This window comes from Crocodylus porosus, unplaced genomic scaffold (genome assembly GCF_001723895.1).
Source record: "Crocodylus porosus isolate Cpor-Errol unplaced genomic scaffold, CroPor_comp1, whole genome shotgun sequence".
Lineage (NCBI taxonomy): Eukaryota > Metazoa > Chordata > Crocodylia > Crocodylidae > Crocodylus > Crocodylus porosus.
In genome coordinates this window covers 2,880,576-2,904,216 of record NW_017728942.1, presented here as the reverse complement: position 1 = coordinate 2,904,216, position 23,641 = coordinate 2,880,576, and the positions used below count along the sequence as shown (strand labels likewise).

General features: G+C 41.3%; 1 protein-coding gene across 1 annotated transcript in view; it reads right to left on the bottom strand.

Moving 5' to 3' along the window:
- Window positions 1–20,510, bottom strand: part of DOK5 (docking protein 5) — a 75,817-nt gene extending 55,307 nt beyond the window's left edge. The window contains exon 1 of the mRNA XM_019548159.1: window positions 20,216–20,510. Coding sequence (XP_019403704.1) covers window positions 20,216–20,281 — 66 coding nt within the window. The 5' untranslated portion in view covers window positions 20,282–20,510. The remainder of the gene's footprint in view (window positions 1–20,215) is intronic.
- Between the last annotated feature and the right edge of the window lie 3,131 nt (window positions 20,511–23,641).

Sequence of the window (23,641 nt, the reverse complement as noted above, 5' to 3'; positions counted from 1 at the left end):
ACTGCCAGTGTCCATCAGTCTGAGAGCTGTACTATGGGATCTAGTGAAGACGCTCCAATTCTTTTATGACATGACAAAAGGGTGTGAGTTTTTTATTTGAAGGAAGGAAGGAAGGAATTTGCATTGGTTTCTAGGACCATTTGCTTTTCTAAGCTTTGGCACACAGAGGCTTCAGTGTACAGTGGCTACATGGTGGGTGTTTGGCAGTGCTTAAGAAGTACTATGCCTTTTTTCAGAATGAAAACCCCTCTCTCTCTAAAGATGTTATATATGATTACTACTAAGCAAATGAGTTGCACAAGTTTCACAGCTGCAAATGGAACCCAAATTGTGTTTGAAATGTCTTTCTCATGACACCATTATTGTCCTCCTATTTAAGGAAAATTACATATCACTGTATAATAAAATTAGACTGCTCCAGACTTCACTTAGACAATGCACAGAGAGGTAGGCTGGTTCACTAATTTGGCAAAACAACAAGCAAAAATGAGATTGTACATTATTTATTAAACGTAACTGCACTTGGTGGAATAGAGAATTTTATTTTCCTATAAATATCCATTTCATGTTACCATGTTATGAATAAATGATATGATATATTGTGTTACTCACTTTGATCAGGTTATAATGACCATATAAATCAACAATTGTTTTCTATCAGTGTGTTCTCCCAACTCGTGAGTGCGGGGGGATAAAACTGTTTCTTTTCCTTCCCTGGGTAAGCAAATTTACATAGAAAACAGAATCTTGAGAGCCTCTCTCTTAATACGCATCCTTTGAACAATATCTTCAGATAGGGAAGAGAAAACTTATCTACAGTCTGTAACAGAGAATGAAGGAACAGCCCCCTGTGACTACAAATCTCAATGAACATGAAGGAAAATTGCTCAGAATTGTGACATTTTCGGAGAAACTCCAGTACCCGTCTCCCAGCCGTGATGCCACTTTAAATTCAAATCCAAATCAATAAGACATAGCTGTAGCTGCCAAGTGGATGACAAATAAAAAATGATTAGCACTACAGTATAGATCTAAATGCATCTATATAGACACCATTACTACATCCTTATAAACACAGGATACGCAGGGAAAATTTCCTAACTCAGTGTGAATAAACTAAATGTTGTCTCATCGTTATTATCCAGGTGCGATACTAAAGAATGGACATCCTCATTATTACAGCATTTGATATTGAGGTACAGCTGAAAGAAAGATTATGGCAACTCTAGTTACTTACTGAAAGCTTTATTTTCAATGATGATTTCTCTCCAAAGCCTGGGAACAAAATAATGGGGCATAGTCTCACTGAGATTTTGATTAAAATTGAAAATAAAAAACAGCACTTTTTTGAAAATTATTAGTACTTTGTTTTTTATAGATTTATAGATTGTAGAGCCTGAAGGGACCACACTGGATCGTTGTGTCTGACCCGCTGCCCCTGGTAGGAAAGAGGACCGAGGTCAGATGACCCCGGCCAGGTGACTATCAAGCCTCCTCTTGAAGACTTCTAAGTTATGTGATAATACCACCTCTCTTGGAATAGGTGAGCAAGTACCTCCCCCCCGCCAAAAAAAAAACAACCAAAAAACCCAAAACCAAAACCCAGCAAGCTTTCTAATGGAAGAGGAAATAAAGACAAAAACCAAAAAAAAGACCGATTGGCATTTTTTTCTCATACAGACACCCACAAAAAGACACCTCTCCTACTTTTCTTTTTATTCCAGTATTTGGAGAGAGAGAGGGGGTAAATGGAGGAGGGGTCATATTTCCTGACCAAAAGACATAATAATAAAAATATATATATTTAAAAATGCATTCAACTTGGCCAGAAAAAAATTCTAGTTTTTGAATTTACCATAAACCTCAGAGGTGGGGTTCATATAATTAATCACTTCAGTAAAAATGTCATCTGTCTTGACCGCCTTGGACAACCCCAATTAACTTCCAATCTAACAAACGAGCTTCTATTGTCAAGTTTTAGTTCACAAAAAACAGAGCCGGTGTTTTCAGATCTGACACGCTGGTTAACTCTGGAGACAGAGAGCACGTTCACCCCAAGAAGCAAGCCCTACTCTCTCCCTCCCTGCTCCACATGCCCCCAAGCCCAGCAATCAGACACAGCAGCAGGAGGTCCTAGACATGTCCTGTACCATTCTTCAGGCCTCCTGAGACTAAATCATACTTTAGGCAGCTAATTCCTCTTGTTGGAGCTGGCCTTTCAGCATTATCTTGTACTGAGCCCCATGCCAGGGCAGTCTTCTCAGAAGAAGCTATTTGGAGAATTGAGATCATCATAAATAAGTACTTTAGCTTTTCCATCTTTACAATAGGGATAACACTCCTAACCTCACAGGATGTTTGATTTCTTTAGGGGTGGTACACAGTTCACGCTCTCAAACGAGTCAAAGGTCTTGCAAGCAAATTATCCTGCATAGCGGATTATTTAAGAAATGAGCAGCGATTTAGGTGGGCAGTCACTACCCAATGTCTTTATGTTCATTTTTTAAAAACTTTCTGGTGCTTCTCTGGACATTCAAACATGAAGAGAAGTCTAAAGCTGTTGAAAACAAGAATTCATGCAATTTCCAGGTAGATTTGTGTTCGACAGTGTTCATTGGATATAGGACAAACAGCCAACTTCTTCGTAATATAAAGCACCTAACTGTATTTTCCTTCTATAACCATCAACTAAGAAGCCACAGCTTTCCGGGGAAAGACTACTAGGTTTGCAGTCTGCCGACATAAGGTTAGCAAACCTAGTCTCCGGTGTGCCATGAAGGTAAGTACATTCCACTGGTGAGTGAGGACTTACAGAAAAAAGCCCAAGCAGCTCTGCTGCTCTCTCTGGTATCTAGAAGAGTCACAACTTGAATGCTTCTGCTAACCTAGATGTGCCAATGACAGAAGTTATTTCCTTGCATGAAATTGGATAATAATTTGCAGGGCCTGAGTCACTCATGAAAATCTAAGCTTTCATGCAAAGTAACAGAAACCACAAAACCCTGATTCAGAGTAGCTGTCTCAGCTTCACTCTAGTTTCCATAGAGCACAAACCAGATAGGCTATCTTACTGATCCAGGCCATTAATGTAGGCTGCCTGCTGGTACAAAAATTTAATGACTAGTCTACAGCTAGATTGTCATGCAGTTTGTTTGATTGGACTAGTTAATTGTGAATAATGCTGCAGCCTTTTGTGACTGCAAATATCCAATTTAGGTTATTTTAATTAGAAGGAGTTGCGGGGGGGGAGGGAATCCAGGAGGACAACTTATTGCTCGTGGAGTACACTAATGAACACATGAGATGCACAAAGGCTGCATATTTGTTCTTAAGTGATCAACAGGATGGACGACAATTATAAAAAAAGAATAAAAAGCTAAGACAATGAGCTCTTATAACATTAATCCCGCCGTTTTACTGCTTTAAAAGACAAGGATGGGAATGGACCACAGCATTCAGAGCAAGAGCTCAAAATATATCTGCATTTAGGGTGTTTGGATCAATTATTTTTGGTTCAGCCCATTATGGCCCCAAGCCATTTACAAAATTCACATCCACACCTTGCCAGTGATGGGAACCCAAATCTATGTTTAGGCAGGTCACGATGGTAGGAGAAGCTTACTGACTGACTGGGTGCATCTACATGTTTGCTTTACTGTGGGGTAAACTACTTTGCTCCACAGTAAAGCGTCATTGCCTAGCACCCTTGTGCCCCAGCCAGGCCCTGGGCTGCTTGACACCACTACCCGGAGCCCGGGGCTGCTCCCACGAGCCCCCCTGCCAGCCCAGGGCTGCTCCACCCCCGTTCAATGTACTGAGGTTCGGGTGCATGTGAAAATGCTGTGCCCGGGAGCAGCTGACTCCAGCGTGAACTAAAATGGGAATTTATTTCATCACACTAATTGCATGGGTCGATGAACCCACTCAGACCTTTAGTTTTAGACAAGGTGTTATGGGTGGGGCATTGGGAGAGATGAGAAAAGAACATTTGTCTTCTAATTCAGTCAGCTACTCACTAGGTAACTAAATCACTACACATCTCTACCTTCCCATTATTACACTATGCTAATAGTGCTTATGCTCATTGATGTGATAGCTGTTATAATCACATTGGTCTCCCATAACTAAACAGCAATGCAGAATAAGGCTAAATTATCCTTTTCATCCTTTTTTGTTGGAGTGACTTGACAATATGCCATTGTCTTCAGTGGCAACAGGAAGACCACCCTAAAAAAAAAGCAAAACACTCCGAAAACAACCTGCTTTCACTTTTTTTTTTTTCTCATTTTTCTCCAATTTAGAGGCATCACAGAGAGACAGAGTCACATACACAACCCTCTCCCTCTGTACTTGACCAATTTAAAATCAAGGAAATTTTTTTGGACTAACACAGAAATAGTATCAAATGCCTCACAGCAAAATGATCCCAGCTGAGGGTCTTTTTTAAACAATCCATTAAATCATAGTATCAGATCCTTTAGAGTTGCTTTACCAGGAATACATCAAATAAAATTGTAGTGGTAATTGAGCTCCTTTGGTATAAGCTACCAGGTGTACTAATGGATTGTTACACAGCCCTGGTGCAGTGCAAAGCTCACAACTATCAAAATGTATTTCTTTTCCTTAGGCCTTTTATGTGATAACATAAGAATTAGTCTTATAAGGGCTATGAATTGCTAGTCATTAAATAGTTATTCAAATGGTCCAAAATACATGAAAGATCCCATGTGTATCACTACAGTGAGCTGGATTCTGTGCTCCATACATATACAAGACTCCCATGGAAATAACCGTACCGGAAAAAAAGAAGTCCAGGTACCCAGGAGACAGGCGGCATAGCTTTAAAAAAAAAAATGGGCAAAAACTTTGCACCATTAAATAAACTTTAAATGTTATCATTTTAGGTTATCTTTATCTTCATTGTGATTTCTTTCCTGCTTGATTTCAGGTCTGACATGTAAGAGTGCACTTGGCATTTCCTTTTTAATCATGATCTCTAGAAACTTATTTTTTAAATCTAGAAGTCTCAGTTTTCATTTAATTAGTTGTCTGCAGAAGTGGGAAGTTTAATAAAGACACCAAATATTACAGGATTCCCAATAAAATAGCAATCGTTGGCAATACTGCTTTTGTCTATGTGCTCCGTCTCTCCAAAACAGATTAAAATGGACATCCTAGTTTAAATATTTTCTCAACACTCTTCAGCTTTCCACCTGTTCTTGCAGTCTCTTCACACTTCCTCAAAACCCAATATAAATTTGGCTATCTTCATGCTGCTCCAAGTGCACTAACAATTTAATTTCTGTCTCCTTGGAATGGACCGTCTGCATACTAATATTCAAATAAGAAGAGAAAAGGGAATGAGGGTGGGGAAACGTTTGTTTTGTTTTAAATACATACGCAAAATTCACCATCGAACATCAAAATAGGAATTAAAGGCTGGTGGTAGGTGAAAGATTCTAACTTGACACTGGCTTTTCCAGGTGATATTTGACTCTGCTATTCATGTGGTTTTGCAGATCAGACACTGGATGAAGGAGACACTAATACAGAGGTAGTGCCAAAATCAACGTATTCCTTCATTTTTCAACAAGTGCACTCATTACAAGGTGCTGTTTCAGTGCTGTTACAGTATCTGCTCCATTTTGTACTGAGCTGTAACCCAAGGTCACCTTGAGTAGAAACTGTAAGCTTGGGTGCACATCCTGAATACTTTGGTACTAGTGTATGTAGAACCAATTAATCTGAAGTATCATTGTACTTTCCATACTCAATGGCCTCAAGGCATTTCTGCTGGTATATTCAAAGAAGCTTCAGGAAGTTAGATATTATGCTTATGTGAGAGTCCAAGCAGGGTGCCAACTTCCTTACTCTACGCAGGTATGCAGCCTGTTTTGAAGCAGGGGGCAACACCCAGCTGGATGCCATCAATGAGACAAAATGGTAGTGAAAGATTCAGAGGTAAATTAACAAGCAATGTTTGGCCAGTTGTCCACATAGATTAGACAGGAGCTTAGTTGCAAATGTCTCATCTGGAATATCTGCATACAGCAATCTCATGAACAGGAGTCGCAATATAGGAGGAGAGAGAACAAGAAATTTATGTCCTATGACATCTAAGGAGGTAGGTAGTTTGGTACCAGATGCATAAGGCCCAACTCCAGATTGGTTTAGAATAGGTCTATAGCCATCTAATTCAGTTGACTTCAGTCAAGAAATTCCTGATTTACAAACAAGAGTGTAAGGTTAGAATCTAGCCAGAAACCACAAATTCTCAATGACAGACAAAGAAACTCTTCTGTGTCTTTACTACATAAATACCAGTTGGGTAAGTTGACGAGAAAGGAATAGGTTAAGCTGAATAGCATACAATTTACCATATGAGCATATTATGCCATAAATGCCTTTGCCATTGGATTCTAGGTACAGTTCACTCACACACAGTTATTTCAGTACTATCAATACATAGCTCACTTAATCCTTCAGTTCTTGTGGATGCTTTACCTAAATAAGTATGAGCACTAGAGGTATTTTTTCCTTCGCTGACAATGGAGCTTTTATTGTTCCCTAGATAAACATAACATGATAAGTAAAGGGACAATATAAACCTGCTACAGCAAGGTTACTATGAGAAAAATGTAGTCCTTCTACTCTATCAATATTTTAATTAAAACCCATTACATTATTTCCAGTAAAGGAAAAAAAAAATCCTGGTCATTGTAATAGCATCGGCCATCAGTGATATTTCTGACAGCAATTGATGAATCAGGACAAGAAAATGATAGGAATAGCCCATCAATTTTCATAATGTATCTAGAACTAAAGAAACATTAATTTAAGATGTCAACCTTAGTTATCACACAGCAGCTACATCTATTATTTTGCCTAAAAGGTTTCAATGGTGCTGAGAGACATGTGTAAGGTAAACATGCCTCCATTGACTTTAATAGCACTATAACAATTTGCACCAGCAGAAAATCAAGCCTCAGTATATAAAACTTAATAGAAAAAGCATCAGGCAGTACAAATAGACAATTCCCCCTCCCTTTACCCACCTAAAATAGATGTTGCCTTCTTTGGCCACGTTTAAGTAATCTCTGCAAGAAGATGAATAGTTTCCATATCAATATTGCTCTTTCTAGACTAATCTTCTATTGATTCACAGGCCTTCAAGTTAACTTGATTCCTTGTGACTGGAAGTGCCTTAATCAGGTACGCTCAATCTGGAATCTTTCAAAGAAGGAAGTCCCATTCACTTCTAACCCTCTTGCCATTTGTTTTCCAGTTTCCTTAGTTTAAAGAAAGCTACACACCCGAATCTGCCAATTCTAATGCAAAAGAATGAAAACCCTACAGAGAAACATGGAGATACACATGATAAAAAAAAAAGAAAAAAAGAAACTAGTTTGGTCAACTCCTACAAAGAATTCTGGTATTTTTTGTTTTTAACCATGTGCAACATGTTTAAAACACCTGGCTGGAGTCATCTGACCCCAGTGCTCTTTCCAGCCCAGGGCAGGGGGTCAGACTCAATGATCTAATAGGTCCCTTCCAACCCTAAAATGAAACAGTACAGGTCTATCCTATCCTCCATCTATTCTCGCAGGATGAAATAAATACCACGAAGTGGCTTAGTTCAGATCTCTATTTTAGCACTCTGTCCCTGCAAACAAATACTTCTCACATGTACACCACCCGCCCCCCAAGTGGATTCTGGCAGTATCCAGATCTTTTCTGTCTTACAATTAGCCTTTCAAAAGTTGTCAATTCACTAAACAAATTAAACACGCAGACATGTCAATCTACGAAACTATGAAAAATGAAGAAATAGGTGCAACACGGGTTTACCCATTCCTGAGCTCGGCCAACCTTGAGCTTTCCCTGGTGAAATTTTGAGTGATTATGGGGCACATCTCTCACAAGCTTGGTGTCAGGGATTGCAAATAAGAGGACCAACCTATTAGTTTGACCATTAAATATATTTTATGATGCGACAATTAATGTTTGTAACCTATCACACTGTAAGCGGTGAGATACATCATCTGTGAACTGGTCACTCAGAAGAAAACATGAGTCTGTTAGAGCTGTCAGCTAGTGAGGCTGGGTCGTTAGCTCAACCTCTGGTGATCTGTAGGTTTTTAGGTAAAAGACCCCTTCTTTTACCAAGACGGTAGCCACCTCACAACATTTACTGTTAAAGTTTTAGTAACAACAGTCACCTATAGGTCATACATCAACACTGGAATGGATGGCCAGTGACCTGCTGTAATCTATCCAACACCCTCTGCTGAACGGCATTAGCCCCACTCAATTGTCCTAAGTTTTTTTTTCTACAAACATATTAAAGAAAAAGATAGCTTTGGTCAGTGGTAGGAGCCCTGAGACTTCACAAGAACCAGCTCCAAATTATGTCCCTGTAATCAGTGGAAACCTCTGAGTGGTGTGAAATCCCCAGCAGCTGTGAATTTGTTCCAAAGCCACATTTTACAATTTGCTAAAAATACAAGTATCCAACAAAGTTGATCCTACTACAGGTTGAAGGCAGCATGAAACAGAATCTGCTCCATTTTCCATCTGCATGTCCTACTAGTTCATTAATACCCTTCCAGCCTAAAAATACAGTGTGCGTTAATAAATGAGGGCCTTTTAAATGCAAATATCAATTGATCATGAAAACTCAGTCTTTTTTCCTACCGTTTCATCACTGCCCTTCTTTAACTCCAACTCCACATCTCAAACTTTCTTTTCCATTATAACCACTTCGTATGATTCTCAAGGCAGTAGTCTTCACTTAAAACTACAGCCTCATTTCTGCAAGATAGACTTGCTTCTGCTTTTTCCCTCCCTGACACAACCATACAGAATCCACTTACATGGAGCAACTCGTAGACTCTGAATGCCTTATTTTGCAAAGCAATATGCATTCATAGCGTTCAATGCAGGATTGGAAAAAACATATTTTTTGGAAGATTTCCAAATATTTTTTCTCCCAATTAAAGAAAAGGGAGGGGGAGAGGGTAGCAATAGTGAAAAATATGTGCCTCCCCTTCTGTCTCCCTAAAAATAGAGCATATCAAGCTAGATTTTCTATAGAGCTGAGTTCTCATCACATTCTACCTAACTTTATACAATTCTCCATTGCTCTCAGCTACAATTATCTGGCACTGATATGCGAGTCTAAGCTTTGAAAGCATTGGTTCGTATCTTCCATCTCTGTATTTGAAGGAAAGAGGTAGATGAACCTAGCCAGATTCTATAGGCATGTATTAGGCATGCTCTGAGCATGCTTTTGGATTAGGTTTATCAGTAGAACACCTGGATTACGGATCTTGTCACAGTTTATGCACAAGATGAACACCAAGCTACTCAGCTCTCTCAAGCCTGAGAACTTCAGGCATGCAGTAAAGTCGAACTTCAGGTAAAGTCGTAGGTAATCAACAACACATACTGCCAAAGGGGTTAAATGTTGCCTGAGCAGGAGTTAAGGTTACAGATTTGCATGCAAAATATGCTCAAGTACAATTCTGATGCTTAAGTTTGTTGAAGGCTTAGCGAAAAGACCCTCAATAAGGCACACCTTAACAGACAGAGAAAACTAATTATTTCTCAGAAAACAGGAAGATTCCTATAGCAGCTGAACATGCAGATCTGAGATGTAAAGCCAGTAGTTCACACTGTGGATTGAGTCAATAGAAATAGTTAAACTGGGCTGGCTAACATGGTGACCAACATGGTGATCGTAGGTACATGCAGATGTTACACTTGGATTAACTAAACTAGGGTTAGGTCTATATAAATGCCAACCTGTGGAGATGTTCTGGGAGGTTAGATTGGGTAAAAAACTGCTAACCCGACCTAAATTTTTGCCTAGTTTAGACTGGGAATGGCTTAGCCTGATCCACTGGATGTCTGTACACATTCAGATCACAGCCACGGGACTGCACTCTCCTTACTCCCCCCACCCCAACTGAGCTATTCTTAGCTTCTTGGCACCTTCCTGCCCACCCCCCTGCCTACAACCCTCCCCTGCAGATCCATCAAATGCTCAGTCTGCCCACCCCGACCTGCTATCCCTCCTCTGATCCCACCCGCTTGTGCCCCCACCCTGACTTAGCCTGGGTTCCCAGCATGGCCTCTGGCACCACTGAACATGTGCAAAAGCCCCTCTCAATCTATGATCACACAGCATGAAGTAAGCCACATAATCACAGATCAGCTACAGCAAACACTTGCATGCACCCCATGAGAGCAGCCCTCTGATTTTCCTAACAACTGCTAAGCTAATAGATTGCATGCAACTTCCAGTAAAATGTGCACATTCCTTCTGAATGTGCACATCTGTAGGAATGAAGGAAGGAATCCTTGGGTGCCAATACTGCCATGGCAAGATAAAAATTGGTGCAAAGGTATTGTTTGGCAAAAGAAGCACAACCCCATGTTATGAAACCAACAGCTGGTTTTGCCCATGTGCTTATCTTGTGATATATTAAGATAGGAGAAAGAAAACAGATTAACTAGTACTCAGATTTATAGGACAGATCCTCTCATGTCAGACATCATAATGGAATTCAATGGAATTTTTCTCACAATTATTTTTTAATAATACTAGGAAGCTTATAACAATCAATATCAGCTGAAGATCTGCCCCACAATGTTGACACACTCTACTGATTGTTTGCAAAAGATACTTTTATACAACAAGGACACTATAAACTATAGTAATAGTTTTCTTTAGAGTTCATCATTAATATTTTTAAAGCATTACATATTATTTTCAATTGCAGGGTGTTCTCTACATTGCAAACACTCCATTGAGCCGACTGCTGATTTCTTCCTGGAAAAACATAGGGTATGTTTTAGGGGAGAAAAGTGGGGAATGGGACACATCTCTCTCACACATTACAAAGCAGACACATTAGGCTGAGTGAAAGCATTGACCAAAACACTAAGAATAAGTGATTTAGACAAAATAGTCTTTCTACAAAATAATTGCCATAGGTTTGATTCAGGAACTGCAGCCACATGCCTGCAGTGGCTCAGGCTAGAAGCAGGGGGCACTAGGCATGGCTATCTGGCATGTATTCAGAACCGACTGTATATTTGCTTCCTCTTCCTGATGCCTTCAAGGTCTCTGGGATCTGCAGTCCAAAAAAATCACAACAGCAGAACTCTGCAGGGTTGCTCATCATTTCCTCTTTCTGCTTCCAGGCACCTCTGGGATTTGTCGTCTACAGTTGCAGCCAGCAGTACGTTTGAATGGAGGAAAGAGTGTTTAATCCCTCTCCTTAGCCCCTGGCCCCTGCTGGGGCTTGCCTTGGGGGAGACAGTCTCCCTCCCCCCATCGCAGATCAGGCTGCATCCCCACCTGGGCTTCCCTCCCCTCCCCCGAACACCCCCTTGTCAGATAGCCCTCACTGCTCCAGCTAGGGAGCAAAAGGATGGGACCAGCCCTACTCTCTAGAGCAGATAGCATCACTCAGCCCAGGGCTGAAAAGCATACTGGGATGTTGGGGGACTATGATTTCATTTGAACCAGGAAGGGGCCTGTGACAGAAGTTCCATAAACCGGTTCCATCCAATCAGTTAAGTCTGACAGTGCATTCAACCAGGTTTATCTTAAACCAGTTTCTGATCACTTACACCGGTTTATGTGCAACTTCTGTCCCTTGTGCAAGTGACACCCCTGTGGATACAACCGAATATGGAGGATGCTGCTGCTAGCATTTTTGATTGGTTTTGTTGTGCAACAAGAGCACACGCTATTGGCTCATATCCAGCTTATGGTTTGCTGTAGCCCCCAGGCCCTTCTCTGTAGTAATACAAGCTAGCCAGTCCTTCCGCTGTCTGTATTTGTGCATGCAATTATTCTGTCCCAAGTGCAGGACTTTGCACTTGTCCCTGCTAAATCTCATCTGGCTGATGATGGATCTATTTTTTTCAGGTCTGTCACAGAAAAAATCCTGGAGATTGCGTAAGTTGGGACAGCTGGCTTCAAGCAACCCATTCCCAGATCTCAAAACAAGCCTGTCCCATCCTTATGGCTTAGGCTGCTGAGAGTCATGTTCTACATCTTCTGGAGCCTGTATACCCTCTTCACATTCATCTTCAGATTCCCTGCTAGCAATCAATTGTGGTCCACTGTGTCTAACGCTGCCTCCTTTCCAGGAAGTTCTTGTCAGGATGAGTTCTGCCTACACAGGCTTTTATATCCTGCTCATTATAAATAGCAACAAGCTGCTATAGAGAAAAGTCACAGCTATGACATGGACACAATCACACTTAACTGTGTGTGGGGGTAAGGTGGGGGACGGGGCAGGAAGGATTAATATGGCTTATCTAATAACTAAGATAGGAATCCTTGTCAGAAGGGCACGTTTGGAAGCTGAGGCTGCTTTGAATGTAGCCTGACTGACACTTGCCTCTTAGGACTCCTAGGCACAAAGAGTATTTTCTTATTTCAGCAAAGATTTACTTCTGTCATGAGTTGGGAAATCATCTATGAACAAAATGAATAAATGAGTCAGAACTTTAAGAAAACCAGAGCAATAAACAAAACTACACATTATATTTTCGAATGTGTTATCAAAGGACCAAATAACTTAGATGACAAGATCTTGTGGGTAGATCTTTCTGCTATATGTGAATGGAGCTCCCTGATGGGTCGGTCTCCTAGGCACAGCCTCAGTATCAGTGCCGATGCATAGGGGATGCATATGAGTCCTTAAGGTTTTGCCACTGGCTTGGTGATCGGCTGCTGGGGGACACCCCCCCCCCAGTCAGCAATCAGCGGCTGGAGGACCCTCCCATCAGCGATCTGGTGCCCCCCCCCACCGACTTGGGAGGCACTAGTTGTCCATGCTCGGTATGAATAAATGGCAGCAGCTACAGTGACATGAAATGTTTTAGATTTTTCCACGCATCTTAAGGTATTACATGCTAGAGAATTACTAGCAATATAATCCAATTGCCAACCCTCATGTATTTCAATATTACTGGCCTGTATGATGGAGAGATGTCATTAGTTGGGGGATTTTTTCTCCTGAGTATGAAGAATCCAGGAGAGGAGAAGTTTGGTAGTTTTTCCTTAGGTATATATTTTGTTCTACAGAAGAAACATGTGAGGCAATTGTTGCTATGGGAACTATTCTTCTTATTAAATAAATATGTAAATTGATGGTTTTTAAAGCATATGTAAATAGTCCATGTATAAAACCATAAGTGACCCAAATTAGGTTTTGAAATCACACGCTGCGGGTTCTCAGAATCTTTTCATTTGTTTTTCTTGTTTGTGAATGTGGTTTGGTTTTAAACAAGCCTTCAAAAAAAATAAAATAAAATAGCGGACCCATGGTTATACTCTTCTCATCCATAAAAGGCAGCAGCTGAGCGAATTTATAGGGACAAATTCAGCTTCCTAATATGCCAGTGATTGAATTATCCCAGGACTAAACTGGAGAAACTGGGAGCTGAACAGTCTGCAGAGACTAATTAAAGACGTGGCATATTTGTCTTTTACGTCTGATGGATTTTCTCACTAAAATCTCACCAGATAGAGTACTGAAATCCTTCCCACTTTGGAACAAGCCCTGTACAGAGATGGTTAGATGAATAAGGTTTTTACTTTACCTAGAAAGACAGAATAACCCTCCTCCCCAGAGGTCATCATATTCCACTGAGCTGTCACACTGTAGGCACCCAGAGATTAAGAGTCTACAAAAAAGTGAATCCTAGTAGATTATATTAGTATTATCTCTGGCCTAGTCATCATTTTATATTAAATACTTATTATCTAGATTCACTCTAGCATAGGCTCCAATTCTTCCCCTATCAAAATCAATTGCAGTTTTGTCACTGATTTTAGTAGGAGTAAGGTAAAGGCCTAAATCCAGTAACTACTCTAGGTTAAATTTGCCAATGTTCCTCAAGTGGAATATTATTTGACTGCACAAATAATTGGGTTTTTTTTCTTCATTGGGGTTTTACATACAGTCTTGCTTAACAAAGAAGGTTGTGGAAGAATGTGGCCTGTTCTTGTTGGGGTCAACAATTCCAGTCATAAAATATTTGAAAACAACCCTGGCTGAAAAATTAAACATAACCTTGCTTGTATAATTGGTTCCTGTGGGGCACTTAATATACTGAAACTCTCCCAGAATTTGTACTTTCAGGCTGCTTTGTTACTCCCTAGTACAATGTGCAATGCTGTACTGTCAGGGAAAAGTTCATGAAAAGGAGTAAAGCCATCATGATTTTTTTCATCTCTCAGTGATTTTAGGTGCCCAACCTGATATGCCTTAAGAGAGACCCAATTCAAAAACTGCCGACAACCCACTCTCCAGAAGCCCTTTAAATATGCTTTGAAGATGGTCACCGAAAATTTGAGGGACTTAAGCATAGTTGTATTTTATACTCTTGTCCTACAGAAGGCAGAACTCTTCCCTCCCACCCACAAAAGGTCAAGTTGCCTTCAATCACCCTCAATTTATCCTCATCTCACAGGACCAACTTCAAAGAGCAACTGTGTGTAGGTGCCCATTTTAGACACTTTCCTGGAACATTAGATGTCAAGTTAAAGAGACAACATCTCTATCTAAAGAAACTACAGCACATTTCCAGGAACAGAGTAATATATCATGACTACCAGTAACATAATTAAGGGTATGCAAGCATTGCCCCAGCCCTGGGCACCCACTGAAAGGGGACCAAGATTGGCAGTCACTGCTACTGTCCCAGCCACAACTGCAGCCCAGGGTGCCAAAAATGCTTGCTGCGCTGCTGACGACTACAAGTGTCCTAAAGTCTTTCCGTATTCCACCACGTGCCTCAACAAGTTCAGATTTGTACTCTGTTAGTAAGGCATGGTTAGTTGGCAGGACAGGCAGTAAGCCAGCAATGCGAAGAGGTAGTATGATGATAAACATGGGCAACTGGTGCCTCCTGGCTCCGGGGGGGGGCACCAGCGGCTGATCACTGACTCTAGAAGCACTGTTGGCAAACCCGAAGTGCTGCCAGCAAAACCAGAAGTGCCACTGGTGCTTCTCTGCGGGAGGTACTGGCCAGCACTCCCCACTCCCCGGACAGCAAGGGCCAATTTCGGGAGGGGCATGTGCCCTCCCCATATCTCCCCTACACGTCCTATGGTTTAAAGACACAGCAGTAAGAACTAAAAGGTTCCCCTCCCCCAAGTTTAATACTGTGGTGTGGTATATCCAAGTATAGGATACAGGAGCACCTGAGAAGTCACAATTCTGTATCCATAATTGTAGCAGTAGCTCCCAGCTGTGGACATTTTTAGTATTTCATGAACAACACTAATGAAATATGTTTAAAGAGAGAAAAGAACACTGCCAGGCTCCTCAACCACATGCTAAGTCATTGGCTCACTCTATTCTGTAGTGTCCTGTGAGGAGGGAGAAGCTAGTTTGCAAAAACTGGAATAGATTATTCTTTCCAACTAGCCTTAAAAAGTCGGCATTTGCATTCTTTTTGTCTTTTTCTTCAAGATTTGTGAAATGGATGTTTTGTTAGCATTCATGTCAGGAGACAATAGATTTTTTTGCTTACAATAGACACAAAAAAGCAAATTTTAGATCCTATAAACACTTGTATCCAATGCCTGATAAAAGTTTGTCCAAAAAGTGAATATCACATAGTTTATAAAACCAACCACAGCTAAACAAAAGATCTTAAATTTTGAAACACAAAAGGTAAGTCAATGTAAAGCAAGCAAACAAACAAACAAACAAAAAAAATCAGTAAACATTTTTTCAAATCACTCATTATGCTGTCTACATGTTTTCAGTGATATTTTTATGGGAACTCAATAAAAGAAAAGGGGAAGTTTCTTGAATAAATTAAAAATTAGGAATTGTTTCTCTCTGCAAATCCATTTTATAGGAGAGAGTGCCATGCAATGTAAAATCTCTGCCATAAACACCAGAATCATTTCCTGAACTATTTTGCTTTTTTGTTCTGGCTGCTGGCATTGCTGAGTCTAGAATACATCAGGAATACACGGCAGTTTTCCAACATACAAAGTTAGGATAAAAAAACGGAGTTGGAGCCAAAGATGGCAAAACATATCCTCCCACTACCAAAATCATTTAACCTAGGCTAAATAAGGGTTGCTTACACATTTCTATCATAATATCACCATAGAAATATAAAGCACTTATTTCAGCTTTGTTTTCCTTTTTTCCAAAACAAGGCAATCTAATGCTGTGATCTTACAGCTCTTTCTCCGAACGAGTTGTCTTAACTCAAGTCAGTAGAACCACTCACATGAAGAAAGTTACTCATGGGCCAGAATTTCAAATTAGCCCATTTCTCATTTTGGCACTGAAATGATATTGAAAGCAAATATTTTCAAAATCTGGTCCTAGCTCTAAACAGAGGAAGAGGAAAGAAGAAAGCACGAGCTGGATTTCTGCTCAGGAAGGATGATGAAACAATTAGGACACAAGCCTAAGTCTTGGGAGACCATGGTTGAAGTTCCTATTCTCCACAGATCTCATGCAACCTTAGGAAAGTCACTTAGACACAGATTCACAATAGGATTAAATATACCGAAAGCAGAGATTACGTAGATTTTGGCAAGTGAGGTATGATCCTCAAAACCATCCACCCCTACCCCCAAGGCAACTGTAATCTCTTGACATACCTAAAATTTCAGTTGGAAGATTTCCTGGGCACCTACTTCTGTGCAAGCTCAAGTGCCTCTATCTTGGCAGGTGAGGAGCTGCTTTGCCCTGATCAAGAACCTCAGCGTAGGCATTCCTTCATGCAAGTCCTGAGGCCAGCTCAGAGCACCCCTAACATGCAGCCACAGGTCTTGAGATCTTCAAAAATGCAGCAACCACAGCTACTTTCATTCTGAGAACCCAAATTCACAGTGCTACCCGTCTTTCATGCGATAGCTCAAGGTCCGGGATGTGAGAGAGGTTCATTCAGTGTTATCCTCATTACATGGCTCTCAACAGTCACTGGACATGTCTAAAGCAGAGATCCAAAGCCAAGTCTCCTTTCTCTCCAGTAAGTGCCCAGATCACTAGGTTAGACTGTCCTGGTTTCTCTGGACCAACAAGTCTTGAATTCTCTTTTACAAAGCCAATCCAGGAATGAGCCAACCTCCCCGTCCCACTTTCCCTTCTGTAAAATGGGATGGTAGCAAATTAAAATAGCAAGCTCTCTCACATGTTGTCACAAGGATGAAAACATTTGGAGAGTCTGAGATGCTCAAAGACTGCTAGAGCAAGTTAGTTCAATCCAAGAGTGAAAATAACCCATTAGAGGATTTTGCTGAGCAAGCATCATGTTAATGCGTTGTTCCTGGCTGACACTTGATATAAGAGTGGCACTGATCTTTAGACTATTGCAGCACTCTTTATACAAGATGGGTCTATGTTTAAGTACTTGGGATAATTTTAATTACAGTAAGTTCTGAGATTTCACATCACTGAAGTGAATCTTGGCTCTTAAGTACAAGGACATTTACACCCAATGCAAATTATATGAAAAGTCTCCCATTGCACTGGAGTTGCGAAATTATTTCTGGAGTTGTCAGTCCTCTCCATTTGAACAGTTCAAGTTATTTGCAGCGATAGTGTGATACACAGCAAAACAGCTCAGGTGCGTGGGTTTGAACCTGGGACCTTCAGCACCTCAGCACAGATGTCTACTGTTTTTAATCAAAGAAGTGATCCTCCCCTGCCTGCCTTAGCTGATAGCAGTAGCAAGTTATTTTCCTCCTAAAACGCTCCACTGGGTTGGAAAAGCAATGGAATATCATGGGATTAATTTAGGTCACAATTTGGACTCTGGTTTAAGTTTAGGTCATTGCCTTTGCTGGGGCCCATTTCACTTTTGGTATTTTGAAGTCTCCAAGCAATATAAACAAGCAATTCTTTACCCTATCATTACACCAGCATCATCAGTTAATATGATACAAGTTCTTCCTTTGATTCATTTTAATAATAAAATAGTGCTTAGGACAAAGGGAATGAGATGAAATGAAGGAATCTACCTGCATAAAAGCACAAATTCCATTTTGATTGAACTGTGTGGTTTTTACATTTGTCTCTTTATTTTTGCTGTTTAGTTAGCCAGTCAACCTGCTATGGGAAGACACAGAATACTATCTTATAGCACAGGTGAACTACAGAGGCTTTTCTGGTAAGTGGAAGTGCTGTCTAATGGTCATACTACTGACTGCTCTAGAGTAGTCGGGGCTTGCTTACACGTCAGTCTAATTAACTAGTACGCTACTTACAATTATTTATAGGTTTTTTGCTCTGTTTTTCTACATGATATATTCTTTGTTCATTTTGGTGGGAAATGTTGCTGAGTGTAGATTGTGATTATTTTCTAATTCTAAATTTGGGGATACCAGCAAAATTTGCCACAATAATGATCCAGAGCCCTGAACAAAATCATGGAGATTCAGATCCATCAGGGCTCAACATAAGGATCACACCTGCGACTCCCCCACAGTAAAGGCTTCTGCTCAAGGGATGATGCCTAGGGACATACCGTATACAGGTTTCACAGATATAAAAATAGCATGGACTTGTGTGTACTGTCCTATCAAAAGAGCACAAACTGTGTGCAATATTCATACCCTTCTGTTATTCTTGTTCAAGTGTCTGCCTTTCCACAAGCATATGTACATGCTAGGATAGACCAATAAAACCTATAATAGCAATAAATCAGCAAAATCTTTTAGATATGCATTAAACAGACACTTCCATCTTTAAATCTTGAAGTAAACCCTCATGCTATATATAATTAAGAGTTACTGATTCAATAACACATAGTTTTTGGTGTATCCTAATAGGAAGAACCTAGGAGTTAGAAACTTCTCTGAACCAGAAGAGCAAGCATATCCACTAGAAAAATTTTAAAAACCCTTCCCTCCTTCCCAAGCCATCTTCTAACAAGTTTGTATGTTTTATAAGACAAGATATATGTTTTGTAGCCTGGAAGATTGATTAACTCTAGCTTCTTAGGTAGCTTGTCTTGATTTAACACCTTGAAAACAAATAGGTATTTCCCTTGGCAGTGTTAATAGAAGCTAGCCACACTGAGCAGAATGAAAGCCAAATAGGTCTGGTCTGGACTTGGCTTGCTGACATGAGGTATTATACCTACATCTGAAGCCAGGAGTGTTTCCTTATAATAACCACATTAAGATGAAAAAAAGAAAAGAGTGGCCAGTTAGACAAAAACTACAAATATAGTTTGCATTCACAGGACTCAGTGAAAGACTGGTATTATTTTTGAAGTGTTTTTAAACTGTCTCCCCCAGAGCGCTCTTCCCTCTCTTGACAAACATAAGCTTTTAAAGCACAAAGTAAAAATGTAAGATGTGCCACCGGCTATTCAATAGGAGGGAACAGTGCAGAGGGAAGCAGAAGGGCTGCAATTGCAAACCAAAGCAAGATGATGAATGATTTCAATAGCCATAGCTTTGATTGGGTCGGAATGGCACAAGTTTGCACAGCAGGGAGGAAGAATTGATCTCGCCGGCACTCTGAACTCACCTTAAAAAAAATTTTCCTTAACACACATGTCCCAGATCCACCAGTGCCCTGGCTGAAAGTTTTTCCCTCCCCATCACAAAATAAAACTCTTATGAAAAATATTCTTCAAACTCAGCATCCCTCCCTCGTTGCTTCAAAAAGCCAGCTCTCCAATGGAGATTCTTTTGTAGCGGCATATAGTGATCAGCTGCCCCTTGTCCCAGGAGGCTCACAGCTCAAGTGGAAAGTTATTGGCACTAATGAACTGGAGCCCTTTGGCAACAGAGATCCTGTCTGTTTTCCTGCACAGAATAGAATCTAAGTCCTGCTCTACCATCTCCAAAGAGGCAAGAATGCTTCTGTTTAGAGAGCTGCCTACTGCTCCGAACTGCAAGCTGTTTCTGTATTTATAGCACTATTGGCAGAGTCAGGATCTGAATTGGGGGCTGACATGTCCCTGGAAGCCAAGGGGCTACTTAACCAGAAAGCCTTTCCTTGGTCTGCTTCTTATTAATTTGCCTGCTTTGGAGACAGCCTTTGAGAACAGTTTGCAAAATTTCACATCGGAGCCTACTGCATGTCTCCAGCCCTGGCACATAGGGAGGTAAATGCCTTTAACACGCAACAAGCCAAACGAGAAAAAGAAAAAGAAAAAAAAAGGAAGAGGGAGGAAAAAAAGGGAAAGCACAAATACTTACACCTAAACGTCTGCTCCTAATCTTTACATACCCTTGCTTCACTATGTCATTAAAATTGGAAGCCATCCTTTACTGAAGAGCAGCTGCTCAGGAAAGTTGTAGGAGAATCCAGTTTGTGACTGATTTTATTCCTCAAGCCCACATCACTTTGAATAATCCTCCTGACACAGAAACTCAGCGACAAGAGTTTTAATCCACTTGGGGAAGAGAGAGAAGAGTGAATGAGCCTAGAAGCCTGCCCTGTATCAGCTGACTGAGCTGCCGGCTGCAGCTGACTGGCGAGTACAATGAGCTCAGCACAGCTCCTCTCCTCCTCTCCCAGGCAGCGGATCCGCCCTCTGCCTGGCTCCCCAGCAGGGCACACGCTCCCCCACACCTACCAGGGGGCACCAGCCAGCCCTTTCCCCCCAGCACAGGGAAGCCCAGGGGGGAGCTGTGCTCCAAGGACTGAGAGCAGAGGTGGAACAGAGCCGGTCCCTGGGGGATTTTGCTGCTCTTGGTGAGTCCATTCCCAGGACAGGCTATCCCATGTCTTACATGCATGTGCCCATATATTCCAACATGTTATGCATCACACATGATGTTACTAGATTGCTTTTATCCTGTTCATTCACACATTTTGTTTCCTTCCTTCTGTTCGGCCTCTCCCATTCAACCCCCTGGGATAATTGTCCATTTTTTCTCTTACTCTCCCTCATTCTGCCTCACGCAGTGGCACCCTCATTCTTTTATTCCCCATACCTCAGTTTCTCCCCAGCTGTCACAGCTCTTGTCTTGCCGTGTGCCCCATCTCTGCCTCCTCCCCTACACTCACGAGCCTCACAAACACGCATGCACACGCACAGCCTCTGCCCTGTCACTCACCAACACACATTGCCTCCTGTTCCCATTACATGCTTCCCAATCACAGTTCGTTGCTTCCTCCCCCTCTACTGATTCCTTAGCAAAGGTGAGTCATGTATCAGGAGCAAAATTTGATAGACTACCTTTAAAAAATATCTGAAGAAAATTATTCTGCCTCCTATGGGATTTAACATGCACATGTAATTCTCTGCTTAGAAACTGCTGAGCTGTTTCGCGGGCAGACCGAAGTCAGAAGAAAGGCTGCTTTATTCCAATGGACATAAAATCAGGTCCTTAGTTTCTCTCATTTTGTTCTGTGCACAGTTGAAAATGAAGGCCCAGGAAGAGCCAGACTTCAATGATAATCAGGGCTGTCCTGCAGCTTGTAGGGCAGGTGGTGATGTCGCATAGGTTTTGCACAAAGGTGTTTCCCTGAACGGTCCTTGGATTTTTCAACAAGGGCTAAATGGCACAGCTCCCCAGTCCCTCACTGAAAGTAACCTGAGCCCTAGCCCTCTGTTGCACTTCATGTGGTAGAAATGCTGCACACACATGTGCCGCTTGTACTCTAACTGCGTGCAGTTGAGCAAATGAAAGAAGCTTCAATAATGCTGGGTATGAGATTGCATTCGGTGTCCAGCGAGGGTTTGTTCTCCTTAGATTTGTGTAAGCACTGTCTGAGTGTCAACAGGAACACAGGAGAGGGAAGTCCAGCATCGCCCATTTTCCCTCTTAAATTTACCTGCTGGTATGATCCTGTCAGTGTATAAATTGGAGAAATCACAAGTCCGATCACTTTTCTTTAACGCCTCCTTTCATTCAGTTTCAGATACAAGCATCCAGAAAATGGCTAGAAGAACACTCAAATCAATGTCCTTTCTGGGCTGCAGGCACCGAGGTACAGAAATGTCATTTTTCTTGGAAGCAAAGGAGCCGGGCAAGTTAATTATGAGCAGAGAACCAAGGGCCAGAAAACCATTGAGCCCCGGATCCACGGAAGGGCTTAAGTGTCATGCTGACACCACAGGTACCTAAGACCAGAATTTAGGTCCTCAAGAGCCACTCAGCTGCCACTTAATCAGGAAAACTCTGTAGGCACTTCAGTTTTTTATATTAGAATTAGAAGGTTCCCCTTTAGGAGCTCAGGTATCCTGTGTTGGTCTACAGAAAAAGGCAATCAGGACTTGTAATAGAGATGATATCTTATCTTAGCAGCTTTAGCAGCTCAGCATTGATGGGGCTGAGCAGCTCCCACTTGCAAGACCGGACCTGGCCGTTGTTTATTGGTGTATGCTGGAGTTTGATGTACCAAACTACCCACAAAATGTCCATTCTGTCTTAAGGAGACTGGAATGTGCATCTGACATTGCCCAGTAGATTGCCTCAAAAATGAGGCTAATCTGTGATGGCAAAAGTGTGGTGCCTTCCTATCCACCTGCTGGAAGTATTCTGCTTTTCATGGAACAATTAAGCGCTTATGGACCAGAAAATAAGAGCAGGACTTTCTAACTCCATGGTTAGGGAAGCTGAGACCAAGGTTCCAGTCCTTCCTTTACTGAGCACTTCACTAATTTCTAAGGGCTCTTTCTTCCAGTGTCCCAGTGAATACATGCCTGGGCTCCATGTACAATGCATGGGGAGATCATCGCTCTTGAACATTGTCAATCCCAATAGGTGGGTAGGCCCCCTAAAAGTTAGGTACCGCAGTGTTCAGTGTGAAGATACCTATGTCCCCCTTGTTGTTCTAACCCTGAATACCAAAAATAAATAAAAAAAATAGAGTATCTCTTTTCCAGTACGTAACTGCCAATTCACCAGGCAGAGATATTTTCTTGAATGTACGTTAGAGCTGTTGGCACAAAACTGACATAACATAAGCTGAAATTATGAAAGAAGCTTAAGGGAGTTAGATACCCAAATCAGTTTGAATGACTATGAAAGGTGGGCACCTAACTCCTTTAGGCTGTTTTCAAAATCCTGAACATCATCAGCTTAATGATGCCAGAGCTGTCAGGAATAGTCAACAGAGCCAAAAGGCCCTCTTAAGTCAGTGGAAGCACTTCTGTAGACTTCAGAGATCTTTGCATTGGATTAGGCCATAAATGACAGACGTACAGACTGTCTTTATGACAGATTTAGAACCCTAACCTTATTCAGGGTGGGCCATTGAATTCAGTAGCACTTTAATACATGCTTAAAGGTAAGCATATTCCTAAGAGCTGTGCTGAATGAACATAGAGTTAAGCATGCACTTGAATTCTTTGATGAACTGGATCTTTCTAACAGACCTCCATTGAAATGCAAATTTTTCTCATGATGATGATGATGTTACTGCTCCTATTTTTAATAACGATAGACCCAGACATCACTTTCAAGTACTAGCCTGTTTTTAATAATTTATGTTTCATAGATTCCATAGATTTCATAGACATTTGGGCTGGATGGGACCCCAGAGGATCAACGAGTCCAGCCCCCTGCCCCATGGGGCACATCCACACATGGAAATATGTGTGCTTGCAGCAGCTCAAATAGAAGTGGTGCAAATCTGAGCCAGGACTTTTTGCCTCAGTGTACATGCTCGGA